A 20,000-nucleotide genomic window follows, 5' to 3' on the forward strand; every position below is an offset into this window, starting at 1 on the left:
GAGATGAGATGAGATATGATGAGATGAGATGAGATGAGATACGATGAGATGAGATACGATGAGATGAGATACGATGAGATGAGATGAGATACGATGAGATGAGATACGATGAGATGAGATGAGATACGATGAGATGAGATGAGATGAGATACGATGAGATGAGATACGATGAGATGAGATGAGATACGATGAGATGAGATACGATGAGATGAGATGAGATACGATGAGATGAGATGAGATACGATGAGATGAGATACGATGAGATGAGATGAGATGAGATACGATGAGATACGATGAGATGAGATACGATGAGATGAGATACGATGAGATACGATGAGATGAGATGAGATACGATGAGATACGATGAGATGAGATACGATGAGATGAGATACGATGAGATACGATGAGATGAGATGAGATGAGATACGATGAGATGAGATACGATGAGATGAGATACGATGAGATACGATGAGATGAGATGAGATACGATGAGATACGATGAGATGAGATACGATGAGATGAGATGAGATACGATGAGATATGATGAGATGAGATGAGATACGATGAGATATGATGAGATGAGATGAGATGAGATGAGATACGATGAGATGAGATACGATGAGATGAGATGAGATACGATGAGATGAGATACGATGAGATATGATGAGATGAGATACGATGAGATGAGATATGATGAGATGAGATGAGATGAGATACGATGAGATGAGATACGATGAGATATGATGAGATGAGATGAGATATGATGAGATGAGATACGATGAGATACGATGAGATGAGATGTGATGAGATGAGATGAGATGAGATACGATGAGATACGATGAGATGAGATATGATGAGATGAGATGAGATGAGATACGATGAGATACGATGAGATGAGATACGATGAGATGAGATGAGATACGATGAGATGAGATACGATGAGATGAGATATGATGAGATGAGATGAGATGAGATACGATGAGATACGATGAGATGAGATGAGATACGATGAGATGAGATATGATGAGATGAGATGAGATGAGATACGATGAGATACGATGAGATGAGATGAGATACGATGAGATGAGATGAGATACGATGAGATATGATGAGATGAGATGAGATGAGATGAGATGAGATACGATGAGATGAGATACGATGAGATGAGATGAGATACGATGAGATGAGATACGATGAGATATGATGAGATGAGATGAGATACGATGAGATGAGATACGATGAGATGAGATACAATGAGATGAGATACGATGAGATGAGATACAATGAGATGAGATACGATGAGATGAGATACGATGAGATGAGATACAATGAGATGAGATACGATGAGATGAGATACGATGAGATATGGTTAAGATACGATATGACTGCACATGTTTCGTGTACTTCTACAGTAAATAAACAAACCTCGTATCTTTAAAAACAGCTGGTCACTGTTTATCACACAGCAGCAGTTTATATGGGATCAAAAATGAACTCTGTGTGTGTGTGTGTGTGTGCGTGCGTGTGTGTGTATGCGTGCGTGTTTGCGTGTGTGTGTGCGTGCGTGTGTGTGTATGTGTGCGTGAGTGTGTGTTTGTGTGTGCGTGTGTGCGTGCGTGCGTGCGTGCGTGTGTGTGTGTTCAGGGAGTCGAGGACCAACATCCTGGACAACCTGCTGTCCCGTATGGAGCAATACGCCAACAACCTGGAGGAGCTGGTGGAGGAGCGAACACAAGCCTATCACGAGGAGAAACGCAAGGCTGAAGCACTGCTCTACCAGATACTACCACAGTGAGGATCACTTCCACCACCACAGTACTACCACAGAATACTCATTAGATATTACATACTATACTGCGTACATCCTATACTGCGTACATGCTATACTGCGTACATGCTATACTGCGTACATACTATACTGTGTACATACTATACTGTGTACCCCCCCAGCTCAGTAGCGGAGCAGCTGAAGCGCGGTGAGACGGTTCAGGCCGAGGCCTTTGACTCCGTCACCATCTACTTCAGCGACATCGTCGGTTTCACCGCCATCTCTGCAGAGAGCACGCCGATGCAGGTGAGTCACACACACACTCTCTCTCTCTCTCTCTCTCTCTCTCTCTCTCTCTCTCTCTCTCTCTCTCTCTCTCTCTCTCTCTCTCTCTCTCTCACACACACACACACACACACACATCCTGTGCACATCTGGATCAGTGGGTAACAGCTGGCTGTTGTGTCTCTGCAGGTGGTGACTCTGCTCAACGATCTCTACACCTGTTTCGACGCCATCATCGACAACTTTGATGTTTACAAGGTGACATATTCAGAGACATGAACATGTTTCAAAAGTATTAAATACTTCTTTATATATATAGTATATAGTCCATAGTATATATTATTATCAGACTAAACTGTGATCTTGAACGGCTCCGCAGGTGGAGACCATCGGCGACGCCTACATGGTGGTGTCGGGGCTGCCGGTGAGGAACGGGACGCTGCACGGCAGAGAGATCGCCCGCATGGCGCTCGCCCTGCTGGACGCCGTCCGCTCCTTCAAGATCTGCCACCGATCAGAGCAGCAGCTGAGGCTGAGGATCGGGATCCACAGCGGTGAGAGTACAAGTACACAAAGACACGTTAAACACAGGAAATAATATGTACATCTTTCTCATCAGCAGCAATCATAAACATGTGATGTTCTAGAACTACGTGTCCATCCTGCTCTGTTCACCACCTTTCTTCTTCTTTCCATTTAAAGTTGTTTTTGGGGAGTTTATTCTGTTCCGATGCATATTTGTGATTTTGAGATCTCCAAATGAATTAGAATGTAACAGGAAGATACGAGTGCATCGCTGGACATCAGGTTCTTCATGTCCTCGTGCAGCTACACAGGTTCCAGGGTTCTCCGCTGGAAGGCTCACATTACGGTTCATCAGCGGCTCCTGACATTTGGAGAACCGTGATGAAGGAGAAATAACTCCTCCCTGAAATGTGAAACCAAACTTTAATGTGTCAACATTGACATACACACACACACACACACACACACACACACACAGTTGTGACTGTCAACAAAAGATCGTGAGAAACGTCATATGTCTGTATATATACACACATACAGACATATGGATACTTATTATTGGGACGGTGGTAAAACAACAGTCTGCAGCCTTGTAGACGAGCACAAAAACACGATAAATTACTCGAATAAAGTAAAAGTATTTCACGTAAACATTTATTACTGACTTCAGGGTCGTTGAAATTCTGGATCCTTGTAGATCAACAAACATCTGTATTCTCCTGTTCTGACCTCGTCACAGATCAACTATGTACATACATGTACATATACAGTATATGTACATATACAGTATATGTACATACTGTACATATACAGTATATGTACAGTATGTACATATACTGTATATGTACATACATGTACATATACAGTATATACATATACAGTACATGTACATACATGTACATATACAGTATATACATATACAGTATATGTACATACATGTACATATACAGTATATGTACAGTATGTACATATACTGTATATGTACATACATGTACATATACAGTATATACATATACAGTACATGTACATACATGTACATGTACTGTATATGTACATGTACATGTACTGTATATGTATATACTGTATATGTACATGTATGTACATATACAGTATATACATATACAGTATATGTACATACTGTACATATACTGTATATGTATATACTGTACATATACTGTATATGTATATACTGTACATATACAGTATATACACAGTATGTACATATACTGTATATGTACGGGAAGACACCAGAGATATCACTGTTATCCATGAGACGCTCAGTTACAATACAGCTTCCCACCACCTGGTGGCGGTAATGCGTCAGTCAGTTGTTTAACAAGCTGCAATAAGCAGAAGAAGACACTCAGCTAGCCGCTAGCCTGTAGCGAAAGTTATGGATAAGTTATTAAAAAGAAACAATGAAGACGACAGTGGTGCCATACCCCCCAAAAGTCTAAATGTGTGCGCAAGTACAACCCTGACTTTCTTCAGTACGGCTTTGTGAACGGAGGCAACGAGGCAGAGCCGAGGGCTCAGTGTGTGGAATGTGAGCTAATGCTATCAAACGAAGCTCTGAAGCCTTCAAAACTAAAGAGACACGTAGCGACGAAACATCCAACGCTCGTGGGAAAGTCTGTTGAGCTTCTTGTTGTGTGTGCAGGTTTACATACACATGATAATAAATGTCTTTGTGATCATCACATTCTATCATCTCATTTATTTAACAAGGGTTTTGCCTGTTCAACACCGGCATCCTCGATCCCCTCCCCTTCCGGTCCTACGGCTTGTTTGCGCAGATACGTCACAAAACATGTCCGTGTTAGGTATCCCAGCATGCCCAAAATCCTCATCCTTGCAAAGAAATCATCGGTTTTCTTTCATTTCTTATAGTTTCTCCACAAAAGGAGCCCACACACACACTGTCCAAAGTCGCCATAACCGCTGCAAGTCGTGTCTTGCAGCATTTCGACGGAAAAAGACACATTACAGACCCGACAACGTGCTAGCGGATGTTACCATGGAGCTCCTGCCTTCAGAAAACGCTAGTACTTATAGTACAAACCTTATACTCCTCTTCCATAAGCTGTCAACCAACGTTTGCGTAACTGAGCTATTCTCATTCTCGTTCGTGCGCTCGGTCTCAGCCATTAAGCACAGCAAGTCCGCTACTCACACACCATGTCTTCGACCATATATACATAGTTTTTGCAATTTGCAAAGGCTAATAATAAAAGGGAAATAATATAAAATCACAATATAAAGGGAGAAACACCTTTAGTGTGTCAGAATATCATGTGGTTACCATGTGTCCATTTGGGTCTCCAAATGTCCTTTTAGAGCTCCGCCTGGATCTCTTCATGAAGAAACTCTGTAGAATGGTCATACTTTGTCCAATCTTCTTCAAATGTGAGGCAGTTGTTCACTGATAGTGTAGTTACAGCCCTATACTGTCCTTTACCTGTACAGATACAGCCACCGGCAGTTATTTATACTGAAACATACTTTTTTATTTTATGCGGACAAAAATCTTAAATTTGTACTGACTCCAAAGGCCCACTGCTCTGTTTCTGTATGACCTGCAGGTTGTCTGACACTTTTGATGCATATAGTCAGAGTGGGCCCCGGGACACTTTGTACTTGAACAGTTGGGTCCCGAGGTCAAAAAGGTTAAGAACCCCTGGTATATGCACAGTATGTACATGTACATGTACAGTATATGCACAGTATGTACATGTACAGCATGTACATGTACATACTGTGCATATACAGTATATACATGTACATGTACAGTATATGCACAGTATGTACATGTACAGCATGTAGATGTACATATACAGGTATGCTTTGTGTTGCAGGTCCGGTGTGTGCGGGCGTGGTCGGTCTGAAGATGCCTCGTTACTGTTTGTTCGGAGACACCGTCAACACGTCGTCTCGCATGGAGTCCAGCGGAGAAGGTCAGAGCTGAACACGAGACAAAGGACTCACTGAACCATGAACCAGATGTGTGCTTCTGTAGACCGCTGCTGAGGACTTCAGTGTTTCCTAGAATCACGTCTTTCATTTTGTCCGTGCAGCGCTGAAGATTCACGTGTCGGCGGCGACTCGCGACGTCCTGCTGGAGTTCAACTGCTTCCAGCTGGAGAGGAGAGGAGACATCGAGGTCAAGGGCAAAGGGAAGATGACCACCTATTGGCTGCTGGGAGAGAGCGACAGCCAATGAGAAGACGGACGAGGGGACGAGGAGGACAGAGGGGACGAGGAGACGAGAACGTCAGAGGACTCGTCACTTCTGAACAAAAAGACATTCACCACCATGCACGTCTACGGGAAGGAACGACCCGCTAAAGTGTGGAGTAAACGACAAAACACGGATCTGGAACAATGACGGGAGGAAAACCAACAACCTGGTCTGGATCCTGCAGGATCAGGACTCACACTGGACCGTCACGTCAATGAAGAAAGTAGAATATTTACTTTATGTCGTTTGTTCCAGATTCAACATGTTCATGTTCAGCAGAGACGTTTCCTTTAGTGCCGACGGTCCGGGATCAGGACTCATTCAGAGGCTCTTTAACGGAGGAGGGGGAGTAAACTACAACTGTAAACTTATATCTCATCTTCATAAACTACTGTCTTACCTTCATACAACCCTGTGAAGAAACGAGTACTAAATGTATAATAAAGACACAACGGTTGAACATTTGATTTGGCTGATAAATATTTACTACAATGTAGATTTTTAAGACTTTTAGTCTGTGAATATTAGCGACGTCTGAAAGTTACAAAAGGTGTAAAAACTGACTTTCTTCAAGTCCACATTTCTGCCGTCTTGTTACCCACAATGCATAGCGTTGTGCCGTTAAACAACAGGGTTACCAGTGTGGACACCCAGACCCTCCAGCAGAGACCGGTCCACCGTGGACAGACCCAGATCCTCCAGCAGAGACCGGTCCACCGTGGACAGACCCAGATCCTCCAGCAGACACCGGTCCACCGAGGACAGACCCAGATCCTCCAGCAGAGACCGGTCCACCGTGGACAGACCCAGATCCTCCAGCAGAGACCGGTCCACCGTGGACAGACCCAGATCCTCCAGCAGACACCGGTCCACCGAGGACAGACCCAGATCCTCCAGCAGAGACCGGTCCACGAGGACAGACCCAGACCCTCCAGCAGAGACCGGTCCACGAGGACAGACCCAGACCCTTTATTTGCTTTTTCTGCTTCACGTTTAATTATAAATTAAATCATTTTATAATTTTTGATATAAAAATCACTTCAGGTTCTGATGAATTGTGTAAATATTCAGTTTAGCATCATTAAAAGTAAAAATACAGATTATAATCAGTTTTCATCCACGTCGGTCCAAAACATACGTTTATCCTTTTAGACTGTGTGAAATTGTCATAATTAGCATATTAATTAAATAAATGAGTCCAGGTGGACATTTGTGCCAAATTGTAAGAAATTACTATTTCCATGTTTCAGCGTCTCGTCTCTCCTCGTCTCCTCTCGTCTCCTCTCCTCTCTTCCTCGTCTCCTCTCGTCTCTTCCTCGTCGTAGTTTCATTAAATTCATTTTTGGGTCGTCGATGTTTTCGCAGGAAGAGAAGTGAAACCACGTCGAGACAATTCAGATAAAAAAAAAGTTATTTTATTCATCAGATAATTATTCAACACATTTTAAACGGTTTAAATTGTACATTAATGTTTGAAAGAGACAAACAACATCATGAGTTCATCAAAAATAGTTTCAGCTAATTAGAAACATTATGTACAAATCTAAAGAAAGACTTTCACACAAAGAAAAACTACTTCTGAGCCTCTTGTCTTTTTTGTCATGAATCTGCCAGAAAACGTTAAACTTGTTGACGACGAACTTTAATCTGAAATCTATACACAAGATACACAACAATAAACAACAGAACAATGTAGAAAACGATGAAACGAATGAAAAGAAGGTTTTGTTTTCTGGGGCGTTGAACTTCTTCAGATCATCTGTGAGGAAACAATAATAATAAAAACAATAATAATTACAACAGCCCTGTTAATTAATCAATATGTTTATTTTATGAAACGTCAGAAAGTTGTAAAACAACATTCAAGAGTTGTTTTTATCAAACTAATCATTGAAACTCTGAAGTCAGTAAAACATCAAAAATACTGAAAATGATTAGTAAATAAAAGATGATATTTTTACAGTCATTATGTTTCATGAAGTATAATAATGAGCTTAGAGCTCGTGTTATGAAGTTGAACTTCATATTAACGTGAAAACATCTCCTTCAAACTACTGGATTCATTCACGTTTATCACCAAAACTACATTTCACAGATGACATGTGAACACATCATGATAACGTTATAATGAACCTTCAGTCAGTACTCATGTTCACTGAGCAGAGCCTGAAGGCATCATAGTGTAACTGAAGTGAACCTCCGTTGGTTAGCCGTTAGCGGTGCTGCTAACGTTACTAGCTCTCCTCTGATTGGTTGTTTACAATGAAACATGATCAGAGACTAGAAACACATGTTCTACTGAGTCAGTAAAACTTTATTTACACTCTGATGGTTAACATTAAACTTTATTTACACTGTGATGGTTAACGGTAAACGTTTACCGTCAACCATCAAGTTTAGCGTTAACCATCACAGTGTAAATAAAGTTTTACCGTTAACCATCAGAGTGTAAATAAAGTTAACGTTAACCATCAGAGTGTAAATAAAGTTTTAACGTTAACATCACAGTGTAAATAAAGTGTTACCGTTAACCATCAGAGTGTAGATAAAGTGTGACCGTTAACCATCAGTGTAAATAAAGTGTTACCGTTAACCATCAGTGTAAATAAAGTGTTACCGTTAACCATCAGAGTGTAAATAAAGTGTTACCGTTAACCATCAGAGTGTAAATAAAGTGTGACCGTTAACCATCAGAGTGTAAATAAAGTGTGACCGTTAACCATCAGAGTGTAAATAAAGTGTGACCGTTAACCATCAGAGTGTAAATAAAGTGTGACCGTTAACCATCAGAGTGTAAATAAAGTGTGACCGTTAACCATCAGAGTGTAAATAAAGTGTGACCGTTAACCATCAGAGTGTAAATAAAGTGTGACCGTTAACCATCAGAGTGTAAATAAAGTGTTACCGTTAACCATCAGAGTGTAAATAAAGTGTTACCGTTAACCATCAGAGTGTAAATAAAGTGTTACCGTTAACCATCAGAGTGTAAATAAAGTGTGACCGTTAACCATCAGAGTGTAAATAAAGTGTTACCGTTAACCATCAGAGTGTAAATAAAGTGTTACCGTTAACCATCAGAGTGTAAATAAAGTGTTACCGTTAACCATCAGAGTGTAAATAAAGTGTTACCGTTAACCATCAGAGTGTAAATAAAGTTTTACCGTTAACCATCAGAGTGTAAATAAAGTTTTACCGTTAACCATCAGAGTGTAAATAAAGTGTTACCGTTAACCATCAGAGTGTAAATAAAGTTTTACCGTTAACCATCAGAGTGTAAATAAAGTTTTACCGTTAACCATCAGAGTGTAAATAAAGTTTTACCGTTAACCATCAGAGTGTAAATAAAGTGTTACCGTTAACCATCAGAGTGTAAATAAAGTGTTACCGTTAACCATCAGAGTGTAAATAAAGTTTTACCGTTAACCATCAGAGTGTAAATAAAGTTTTACCGTTAACCATCAGAGTGTAAATAAAGTGTTACCGTTAACCATCAGAGTGTAAATAAAGTTTTACCGTTAACCATCAGAGTGTAAATAAAGTGTTACCGTTAACCATCAGAGTGTAAATAAAGTGTTACCGTTAACCATCAGAGTGTAAATAAAGTGTTACCGTTAACCATCAGAGTGTAAATAAAGTTTTACCGTTAACCATCAGAGTGTAAATAAAGTTTTACCGTTAACCATCAGAGTGTAAATAAAGTTCACATGTAATCTGTAAGATGTAGTTTCGGTGATGAACTTGAATGAATCCAGTAGTTTGAAGGAGATGTTTTCATGTTAATATAAAATAGATATTCGAGATGAATTATGATGTTTAACTTCATAACACGAGCTCTAAACACATTATTATACTAGTACACATACTTGTGTGTGTGTGTGTGTGTGTGTGTGCTCACAGATTTGACGGTGTGTTTGATGTAGTCCTTCTTGCTGCTCAGGTCGTGGTCTGGGTAAGTGTCAAACACCTAAAAACACAACAAATGATTCATTATTAAGATTAAAAAACACAATATGATGGAATAACATGCAACGTCTCCCTCTCTGCCTCCCTCTCTCCCTCTCTCTCCTCACCCTCTGACAGATCCTCTTCATGGTCATCTCCTCCAGGTCGGCCTCCTTCAGCAGACTCTTCACCGTCTCCTTCAGCTGCTCGTCACTCGGAGACTTCTCCATCATCTTGATGAGCGGCTCGTCGTCTGAACTGTTGTCTGCTGCAGGACGAGAGACACAAACAGGGGGGGGGGGTAAAACCTCCTGAGCTTCTTCAGGGTCTTAAACTCACCACACAATGAGTAGAAGACCACATTCTTAAACACAGGTTACAAACTCCATTAACATGAAATGTGTCAGCAACACAAGCTAACATGCTACAGAGAGGTGGAGACAAACTGCAGGTTGGTGTTGTGGGAGATGTCGGTCTGAGGAACGTTCACGTCGCGTTTGTTGTGAACGCAGCTTTAGGATCTCAACGAATGACGTCACGTATGAGCCTCAAGACGCACCGTCAGCAGAAGAACACACGAGTTGTGTTGAAGGAGAGGACGACTAAAGCCACGCGTTACAACCAGCAGCAGCTGCTGCTCTCACTGGAGACTACTGGACATCACTGGGTCACCTTCATCACCTGAGTCACAGCATCATAGTGATGAAGAGTAGAGCTGGGTCACCTTCATCACCTCTGAGTCACAGCATCACAGTGATGAAGAGTAGAGCTGGGTCACCTTCATCACCTGAGTCACAGCATCACAGTGATGAAGAGTAGAGCTGGGTCACCTTCATCACCTCTGAGTCACAGCATCACAGTGATGAAGAGTAGAGCTGGGTCACCTTCATCACCTGAGTCACAGCATCATAGTGATGAAGAGTAGAGCTGGGTCACCTTCATCACCTGAGTCACAGCATCATAGTGATGAAGAGTAGAGCAGCATCATAGTGATGAAGAGTAGAGCTGGGTCACCTTCATCACCTGAGTCACAGCATCACAGTGATGAAGAGTAGAGCAGCATAATAGTGATGAAGAGTAGAGCAGCATAATAGTGATGAAGAGTAGAGCAGCATCATAGTGATGAAGAGTAGAGCAGCATAATAGTGATGAAGAGTAGAGCAGCATCATAGTGATGAAGAGTAGAGCAGCATAATAGTGATGAAGAGTAGAGCAGCATCATAGTGATGAAGAGTAGAGCAGCATAATAGTGATGAAGAGTAGAGCAGCATCACAGTGATGAAGAGTAGAGCAGCATAATAGTGATGAAGAGTAGAGCAGCATCACAGTGATGAAGAGTAGAGCAGCATAATAGTGATGAAGAGTAGAGCAGCATCACAGTGATGAAGAGTAGAGCTGGGTCACCTTCATCACCTCTGAGTTACAGCATCATGGTGATGAAGAGTAGAGCTGCATCACAGTGATGAAGAGTAGAGCTGCATCACAGTGATGAAGAGTAGAGCTGCATCACAGTGATGAAGAGTAGAGCTGCATCACAGTGATGAAGAGTAGAGCTGCATCACAGTGATGAAGAGTAGAGCTGCATCACAGCGATGAAGAGTAGAGCTGCATCACAGCGATGAAGAGTAGAGCTGCATGACAGTGATGAAGAGTAGAGCTGCATGACAGTGATGAAGAGTAGAGCTGCATCACAGTGATGAAGAGTAGAGCTGCATCACAGTGATGAAGAGTAGAGCTGCATCATAGTGATGAAGAGTAGAGCTGCATCACAGTGATGAAGAGTAGAGCTGCATCACAGTGATGAAGAGTAGAGCTGCATCATAGTGATGAAGAGTAGAGCAGCATCACAGTGATGAAGAGTAGAGCTGGGTCACCTTCATCACCTCTGAGTTACAGCATCATGGTGATGAAGAGTAGAGCTGCATCACAGTGATGAAGAGTAGAGCTGCATCACAGTGATGAAGAGTAGAGCTGCATCACAGTGATGAAGAGTAGAGCTGCATCACAGTGATGAAGAGTAGAGCTGCATCATAGTGATGAAGAGTAGAGCTGCATCACAGTGATGAAGAGTAGAGCTGCATCACAGTGATGAAGAGTAGAGCTGCATCACAGTGATGAAGAGTAGAGCTGCATCACAGTGATGAAGAGTAGAGCTGCATCACAGTGATGAAGAGTAGAGCTGCATCATAGTGATGAAGAGTAGAGCTGCATCACAGTGATGAAGTGTAGAGCTGCATCACAGTGATGAAGTGTAGAGCTGCATCACAGTGATGAAGAGTAGAGCTGCATCACACTGATGAAGAGTAGAGCTGCATCACAGTGATGAAGAGTAGAGCTGCATCATAGTGATGAAGAGTAGAGCTGCATCACAGTGATGAAGTGTAGAGCTGCATCATAGTGATGAAGAGTAGAGCAGCATCATAGTGATGAAGAGTAGAGCTGCATCATAGTGATGAAGAGTAGAGCAGCATCATAGTGATGAAGAGTAGAGCTGCATCACAGTGATGAAGAGTAGAGCTGCATCACAGTGATGAAGAGTAGAGCTGCATCATAGTGATGAAGAGTAGAGCTGCGTCATAGTGATGAAGAGTAGAGCTGCGTCATAGTGATGAAGAGTAGAGCTGCATCACAGTGATGAAGAGTAGAGCTGCATCACAGTGATGAAGAGTAGAGCAGCATCATAGTGATGAAGAGTAGCGCTGCATCACAGTGATGAAGAGTAGAGCTGCATCACAGTGATGAAGAGTAGAGCTGCATCACAGTGATGAAGAGTAGCGCTGCATCACAGTGATGAAGAGTAGAGCTGCATCACACTGATGAAGAGTAGAGCTGCATCATAGTGATGAAGAGTAGAGCTGCGTCATAGTGATGAAGAGTAGAGCTGCATCATAGTGATGAAGAGTAGAGCTGCATCATAGTGATGAAGAGTAGAGCTGCATCATAGTGATGAAGAGTAGAGCAGCGTCATAGTGATGAAGAGTAGAGCTGCATCATAGTGATGATGAGTAGAGCTGCATCATAGTGATGAAGAGTAGAGCTGCATCATAGTGATGAAGAGTAGAGCAGCATCACAGTGATGAAGAGTAGAGCTGCATCACACTGATGAAGAGTAGAGCTGCATCATAGTGATGAAGAGTAGAGCTGCATCATAGTGATGAAGAGTAGAGCTGCATCACAGTGATGAAGAGTAGAGCTGCATCACACTGATGAAGAGTAGAGCTGCATCATAGTGATGAAGAGTAGAGCTGCATCACAGTGATGAAGAGTAGAGCAGCATCACAGTGATGAAGAGTAGAGCTGCATCATAGTGATGAAGAGTAGAGCAGCATCACAGTGATGAAGAGTAGAGCTGCATCACACTGATGAAGAGTAGAGCTGCATCATAGTGATGAAGAGTAGAGCTGCATCATAGTGATGAAGAGTAGAGCTGCATCACAGTGATGAAGAGTAGAGCTGCATCACACTGATGAAGAGTAGAGCTGCATCATAGTGATGAAGAGTAGAGCTGCATCACAGTGATGAAGAGTAGAGCTGCATCACAGTGATGAAGAGTAGAGCTGCATCATAGTGATGAAGAGTAGAGCTGCATCACAGTGATGAAGAGTAGCGCTGCATCACAGTGATGAAGAGTAGAGCTGCATCACAGTGATGAAGAGTAGAGCTGCATCACAGTGATGAAGAGTAGAGCTGCATCATAGTGATGAAGAGTAGAGCTGCATCATAGTGATGAAGAGTAGAGCTGCATCACAGTGATGAAGAGTAGAGCTGCATCACAGTGATGAAGAGTAGAGCTGCATCATAGTGATGAAGAGTAGCGCTGCATCACACTGATGAAGAGTAGAGCTGCATCATAGTGATGAAGAGTAGAGCTGCATCACAGTGATGAAGAGTAGAGCTGCATCACAGTGATGAAGAGTAGAGCTGCATCACAGTGATGAAGAGTAGAGCTGCATCATAGTGATGAAGAGTAGCGCTGCATCATAGTGATGAAGAGTAGAGCTGCATCACAGTGATGAAGAGTAGAGCTGCATCATAGTGATGAAGAGTAGAGCTGCATCACAGTGATGAAGAGTAGAGCTGCATCACAGTGATGAAGAGTAGCGCTGCATCACAGTGATGAAGAGTAGAGCTGCATCACAGTGATGAAGAGTAGAGCTGCATCATAGTGATGAAGAGTAGAGCAGCATCACAGTGATGAAGAGTAGAGCTGCATCACAGTGATGAAGAGTAGCGCTGCATCATAGTGATGAAGAGTAGAGCTGCATCACAGTGATGAAGAGTAGAGCTGCATCATAGTGATGAAGAGTAGAGCTGCATCACAGTGATGAAGAGTAGAGCTGCATCACAGTGATGAAGAGTAGCGCTGCATCATAGTGATGAAGAGTAGAGCTGCATCACAGTGATGAAGAGTAGAGCTGCATCACAGTGATGAAGAGTAGCGCTGCATCATAGTGATGAAGAGTAGAGCTGCATCACAGTGATGAAGAGTAGAGCTGCATCACAGTGATGAAGAGTAGCGCTGCATCATAGTGATGAAGAGTAGAGCTGCATCATAGTGATGAAGAGTAGCGCTGCATCATAGTGATGAAGAGTAGAGCTGCATCACAGTGATGAAGAGTAGAGCTGCATCATAGTGATGAAGAGTAGAGCAGCATCACAGTGATGAAGAGTAGAGCTGCATCATAGTGATGAAGAGTAGAGCTGCATCACAGTGATGAAGAGTAGAGCTGCATCATAGTGATGAAGAGTAGAGCAGCATCACAGTGATGAAGAGTAGAGCTGCATCATAGTGATGAAGAGTAGAGCTGCATCACAGTGATGAAGAGTAGAGCTGCATCACAGTGATGAAGAGTAGCGCTGCATCATAGTGATGAAGAGTAGAGCTGCATCACAGTGATGAAGAGTAGCGCTGCATCATAGTGATGAAGAGTAGAGCTCCATCACAGTGATGAAGAGTAGCGCTGCATCATAGTGATGAAGAGTAGAGCTGCATCACAGTGATGAAGAGTAGCGCTGCATCATAGTGATGAAGAGTAGAGCTGCATCACAGTGATGAAGAGTAGAGCTGCATCACATGCTCTGACTGATGAAGACTCAACACACACATGTAGATGAACGTGTGAAACATGTTGTTCTGTTCACAGCAGTGGAACGTTTCACACACTGAGCACAGATATAGAAGAGATAGAACTGCTGCTGTGTGAAGAGAACACTGCTGCTCACAACAACCTGATGTGTTCAACGTGTTCACACACAATGTTATTCACCTTTGTTCACAGAGCAGCACTGAAATAAAAGTGCACAAAACACTCCTGTTGAATTCTGCTGTGTTGTGTTTTAGTGTTTCCCATTTGAAGTCAGAGGAATCGTGACGGTCACTCACTGAACTTGTTTTGGTCACATGATGTTCAATCAGCACTCATGAAGCTAACCCGTCCTGATGACCTCACCTGTGTTTGTCTTGGTCTTGCTGCTGCTGCTGTCGGCCTTCTTGATTTTGGCGGCAGGTTTGGCCGGAGCCGGTTTCTTCTTTTTGGGCTGTAAAATAATTAAAAATAAAAACACATCAGCTCAACAACATCACAAGACTTCTGAGAGACAAACAAAGCTCTGAAGTTACTGTGAGGAGCTTTCATGTGGTGTGGATTCTGTCGCCCCCTGTGGTCTAAAGTGGTAGTGTCTCTGAGCACCAGAGTCTTTAGTAAACCTCTGCAGCAGGTCTGACAGTCTGACCCTCTCAGTCCTGGTTCTCCTGGTTCTCCTGGTTCTGCCGTGCCTCCCTTCCCTCCAGCGGGTCCAGCAATACGTCCTGGGTCTCCAGCAGAGAGGAGCTCTGCTCCCGGAGGAAGAGGAGGAGGAGGAGGAGGAGGAGGAGACGCTGCTGCCGGGAGCTGAGCTCTCCTCCTCCCTCCGGAGCTCCAGGTAAAGCTGGATCTGGATCTGGGTCTGTCCACGGTGGACCGGTCTCTGCTGGAAGATCTGGGTCTGTCCACAGTGGACCGGTCTCTGCTGGAGGATCTGGGTCTGTCCACGGTGGACCGGTCTCTGCTGGAGGATCTGGGTCTGTCCACGGTGGACCGGTCTCTGCTGGAGGATCTGGGTCTGTCCACGGTGGACCGGTCTCTGCTGGAGGATCTGGGTCTGTCCACGGTGGACCGGTCTCTGCTGGAAGATCTGGGTCTGTCCACAGTGGACCGGTCTCTGCTGGAGGATCTGGGTCTGTCCACGGTGGACCGGTCTCTGCTGGAGGATCTGGGTCTGTCCACGGTGGACCGGTCTCTGCTGGAGGATCTGGGTCTGTCCACGGTGGACCGGTCTCTGCTGGAGTCTGAGCTGAAGGAGGTTCTGGTGAACCTGCATGAGTTCATCTGGTTTCACCAGAATCCGACCCGGTGGCTCCGATGACGAGCATCAAGAACAACTCTATAGAAACAGACCATCTTCTCTCTGATGGTCTCTGTACTGATGGCGGTCTGATAGAGCAGCGGTTCCCAAACTTTTTAGGCCGCGCACCCCCTTCTACATCCCGACTGGGTTCGCGCACCCCCCCCCCCCCCTTAATAAAAAAAAGAAAAAAAGAAGCAACAGAGCCTTTTAAGCCTTCATAGCCGCATAAGAATCGGACCAATGAGAGAACAGTTTGCTCGCGCGTGGCATTTGTTTACAATATTTAGTCCGCTGTTAAATGTTGCAGTGTGAACACAAACCGAACAAAGGAGCAACTGCAACAAAGCAAACGAACTGAAGGTGTGAAAACGCCCTGAAACACTGCAACAAAGTTTCAATAACTTTCAGTGACACAAGGCGTCACTTTTAAAGAGCAATACGGATGCGAGCACACACGCACAGGCTCAGAGGCAGATTATCACATTTCATTTACAATTAATGAGCGACTAATGCAGCCAGGATGTCTTCGGACAAAGCATCGATGCGGCGACACAGTGTTGTTGGACACCGGGATCATGTCCAACTTGTTTGCTTCTTTCTCCCCAATCATACATTCCACCATCTCTCTGGCAGCTGGTGAGCTCACGTCTTCAGTGATTGTGTGCGGTAGCCCCTTTCTCGCTATTCTGTAACCAGATATGAAGCCCGTAGTGCGTCATTTATAGACCAACACATGAATGAGACTGCAGTTGTTTTTGGCTGTTTTGTAACTCCTCCAATTTGGATATAAACAATGTAAGGGGCTTTTGACTTGCACTGGCATGCTTGGTGTTCAGGTGGCGACGTAAATAAGAGCTTCAGACTGTTAGCCAGAACCTCACTGCACACCACGCACTGTGGCTTTGGGGAATCTGCGTTGCCAATCCAAGTGAAGCCCAGACACACATACTTTTCATCATATTTCCTCTTTTTTTCCCAGTCTGATGCTCACTCTCGTTTCCTCTTTTTTCACCTTGACTCCGCGATGGGCCAATGTGCTCCTGATTTGTCTGTGCTATCCCTTCCTCCTTTTCGGTCTCCTCCGTCTCATCTTCCTCTGACTCTGACTCGATTTCTTCTCCCGGTCTCTCCCAACGCACCTCTCCGTTCCCCTCGCCTCCGATTCCTCTCTCTCTCTCTGTCCCTCTCCTCTTTTACGACTGATAGCTTCAGATGTCCCACCTGACAGTTTTTAAATTAAAATTACATTTTTTTTTTATATTTAATATTATTACACCATCAGACCGCCATTACACTTTTCCTCTCGCGCACCCCCTAGAGGCAGCTCGCGCACCCCCAGGGGTGCGCGAGCTGCACCCCCAGGTGCGAGCTGCACCCCACTTTGGGAATCCCTGTGATAGAGGATCAGGACTAGACTGAGACTGGTTCATATAGAGCAGGGGTGTCAAAGTCAAATGGACGGAGGGCCAAATAAAAAATTTAGCTACAAGCCGAGGGCCGGACTGTTCGAATGTTCATTGAAAATTTTTTAAATGACGCATATAGTCTAGTGAACCTAATTGAACCTACTGAAAACCTAACAAATATATTCCAATATGATCAGATAAATAAAGCAATATTTTCTTATGGCTCTGTCAGTAATCTTTAATTTTCAACAGACACAAAAGACAAATTTCCTTTATATAAAAATCCCCATAACATGAACATTAAATGAAAGAAACCGGTATTCAAGGCACCATCAGTAGCCTATATTTTCTATTTTAGCAAAAGTGGGCTAAATTTACTTCAAAGAAAAAAACAATAATAGCAATTTTCTATCATCCACTCAACTGAAATATTTTTAAAATATAATTGGATTGAAATACAATAAAATAAAGTGCAAAAATCTATTAATCAAAAACAACACTTTGTTTAAGGAGAAGTAACATGCAGTGAAAACAAATATTAAACTTTAACTTTTAAACTTGAACTGAGTAAAAACTCTAAATATGTGATTGCACAGTAATGTTCACTTGTTTGAGGTTGAGGGTGATACTTGGTGGTGTCCCATCTTTTCCACAAGTTCATCAATGTTCGGGGTAAGGCTCTGAGCTGAGGAAATCCTCAGAATTGAGTGGAGGTGTTCAGCAGTAAGTCGACTTCTGTGTGATGTTTTGTTCAGGTTCATCAAAGAAAACAGTTGTTCACACAGGTATGTGCTGCCAAACATAGACAACGTTTGAGCAGCCTGGATGCGCAGCTGGGGCATTGTGTCGGGGAGGAAACGGGCGAACTCCGCAGCACCCACTGCCGCATATTTTGCCCTCAGTGCATCATTGCATTGGAGGTCAATCAACTCCATTTGGAGGTTTGGTGGTGAGCTTTCCACGTCAACAGCAAATGGGTTACCGAGCAGTTCCAACCTGCTTTTTTGTGCTTCAAAGTCAGCAAATCGGCGTCGAAAGTCAGCGGCAAGCATACCTATTTTATCAGCCAACTGTGCGCTCGGGAACGCACTGGTAGAGAGCTTCTCTTTCATGGTCTGGCAGCTGGGAAAGTGGCTCAAATTTTCTTTCCGCATCTGCGTCTCCCACAGAGTCAGTTTGGTTTTAAATGCCTTCACTGTACTGTACATATCAGAGATGACATGATCCCGACCCTGCAGCTGCAAGTTCATTGCATTCAGATGACTCGTAATGTCACACAGAAAAGCCATTTCACACAGAAACATTTCGTCTCGGAGTTGTGTTGTGTCTTTCCCTTTGCTGTCCAAGAACAGACAAATCTCCTCACGAAGCTCGAAACATCTTTGAAGCACCTTTCCCTGGCTTAGCCATCGCACCTCTGTGTGATAAGGCAAATCACCATGCTCCGTTTCTAACTCCGTCAGAAATGCCTTGAACTGGCGGTGATTCAAACCTTTGGCTCTGATAAAGTTAACTGTGCGCGTGATGATGCTCATTACATGCTCCATTTTCAAGGCTTTACCGCACAACGCTTCCTGGTGTATGATACAATGATAAGCTGTCAGCTCACCTGTCGCGTTTTCCTCTTGCATCTTTTCCCGTATCTTCGCCACCAGTCCGCTCCTGTGTCCACACATCGCAGGTGCTCCGTCGGTTGTCAAACCCACGAGTTTTTCCCAAGGCAGCTCCATCTCATTTACACATCTTGACACCTCTTCATACAAATCATGCCCCGTAGTTGTGCCATGCATAGGACGTAAAGCCAAAAACTCCTCTGTCACGCTTAGGCTGGAGTCCACTCCGCGGATGAAAATTGACAACTGGGCAATGTCAGAAATGTCGGTGCTCTCATCCACAGCCAAGGAATATGCAATGAAATCTTTTCCCTTTTTCACAAGCTGCTCTTTTAGATTGATGGACAACTGGTCTACTCTCTCGGCAATGGTGTTTCTGCTCAGACTCACATTTAAAAAGAGTTGCCTTTTTTCTGGGCAAACTTCGTCACAAACTTTAATCATGCAGTTTTTGATGAAATCCCCCTCCGTAAATGGCCGGGCTGATTTAGCGATCTCTTCTGCCAAAATAAAACTGGCCTTGACAGCAGCCTGGCCTTGTGATTTGGCTTTTTTGAACAGAGCCTGTCGAGATTTGAGGCCTCGTTTTAATTCCTCTGCCTTTTGTAGCCTTTGTTCCATGTCCATATTCTTGTTTTTGTCCGCGTGTTTCGTTTCATAATGTCGTCTCAGATTATACTCTTTCAGTACCGCCACACTTTCTCCACACAGAAGACACACAGGTTTTCCAGCTACCTCCGTGAACATATACTCCGACTCCCACCTTGTTTGAAACCCCCGGTTCTCAGTGTCCACCTTCCGTTTTGCCATTTTTGATGGGTATCTGAAAGTTCATT

General features: G+C 43.5%; 2 protein-coding genes across 3 annotated transcripts in view; one reads left to right on the top strand and one right to left on the bottom strand.

Moving 5' to 3' along the window:
- LOC306782604 (atrial natriuretic peptide receptor 1-like) overlaps positions 1-6,221 on the top strand; it is a 50,666-nt gene extending 44,445 nt beyond the window's left edge. The window contains exons 17-22 of the mRNA XM_079276040.1: positions 1,645-1,791; positions 1,951-2,074; positions 2,243-2,311; positions 2,433-2,607; positions 5,434-5,532; positions 5,653-6,221. Of these exons, the coding sequence (XP_079132166.1) occupies positions 1,645-1,791; positions 1,951-2,074; positions 2,243-2,311; positions 2,433-2,607; positions 5,434-5,532; positions 5,653-5,798 (760 nt within the window). The 3' untranslated portion in view covers positions 5,799-6,221. The remainder of the gene's footprint in view (positions 1-1,644; positions 1,792-1,950; positions 2,075-2,242; positions 2,312-2,432; positions 2,608-5,433; positions 5,533-5,652) is intronic.
- A 988-nt stretch (positions 6,222-7,209) lies between these two features.
- Positions 7,210-20,000, bottom strand: part of dek (DEK proto-oncogene) — a 19,098-nt gene continuing 6,307 nt past the window's right edge. For both annotated transcript variants that reach the window (XM_079275688.1, XM_079275687.1), the window contains exons 9-12: positions 15,209-15,296; positions 9,887-10,026; positions 9,712-9,780; positions 7,210-7,575 (exon numbers count right to left, since the gene is read on the bottom strand). In XM_079275688.1, the coding sequence (XP_079131814.1) occupies positions 7,567-7,575; positions 9,712-9,780; positions 9,887-10,026; positions 15,209-15,296 (306 nt within the window). In that variant the 3' untranslated portion in view covers positions 7,210-7,566. The remainder of the gene's footprint in view (positions 7,576-9,711; positions 9,781-9,886; positions 10,027-15,208; positions 15,297-20,000) is intronic.

Source organism: Melanostigma gelatinosum, assembly GCF_949748355.1.
Source record: "Melanostigma gelatinosum genome assembly, chromosome: 9".
Lineage (NCBI taxonomy): Eukaryota > Metazoa > Chordata > Actinopteri > Perciformes > Zoarcidae > Melanostigma > Melanostigma gelatinosum.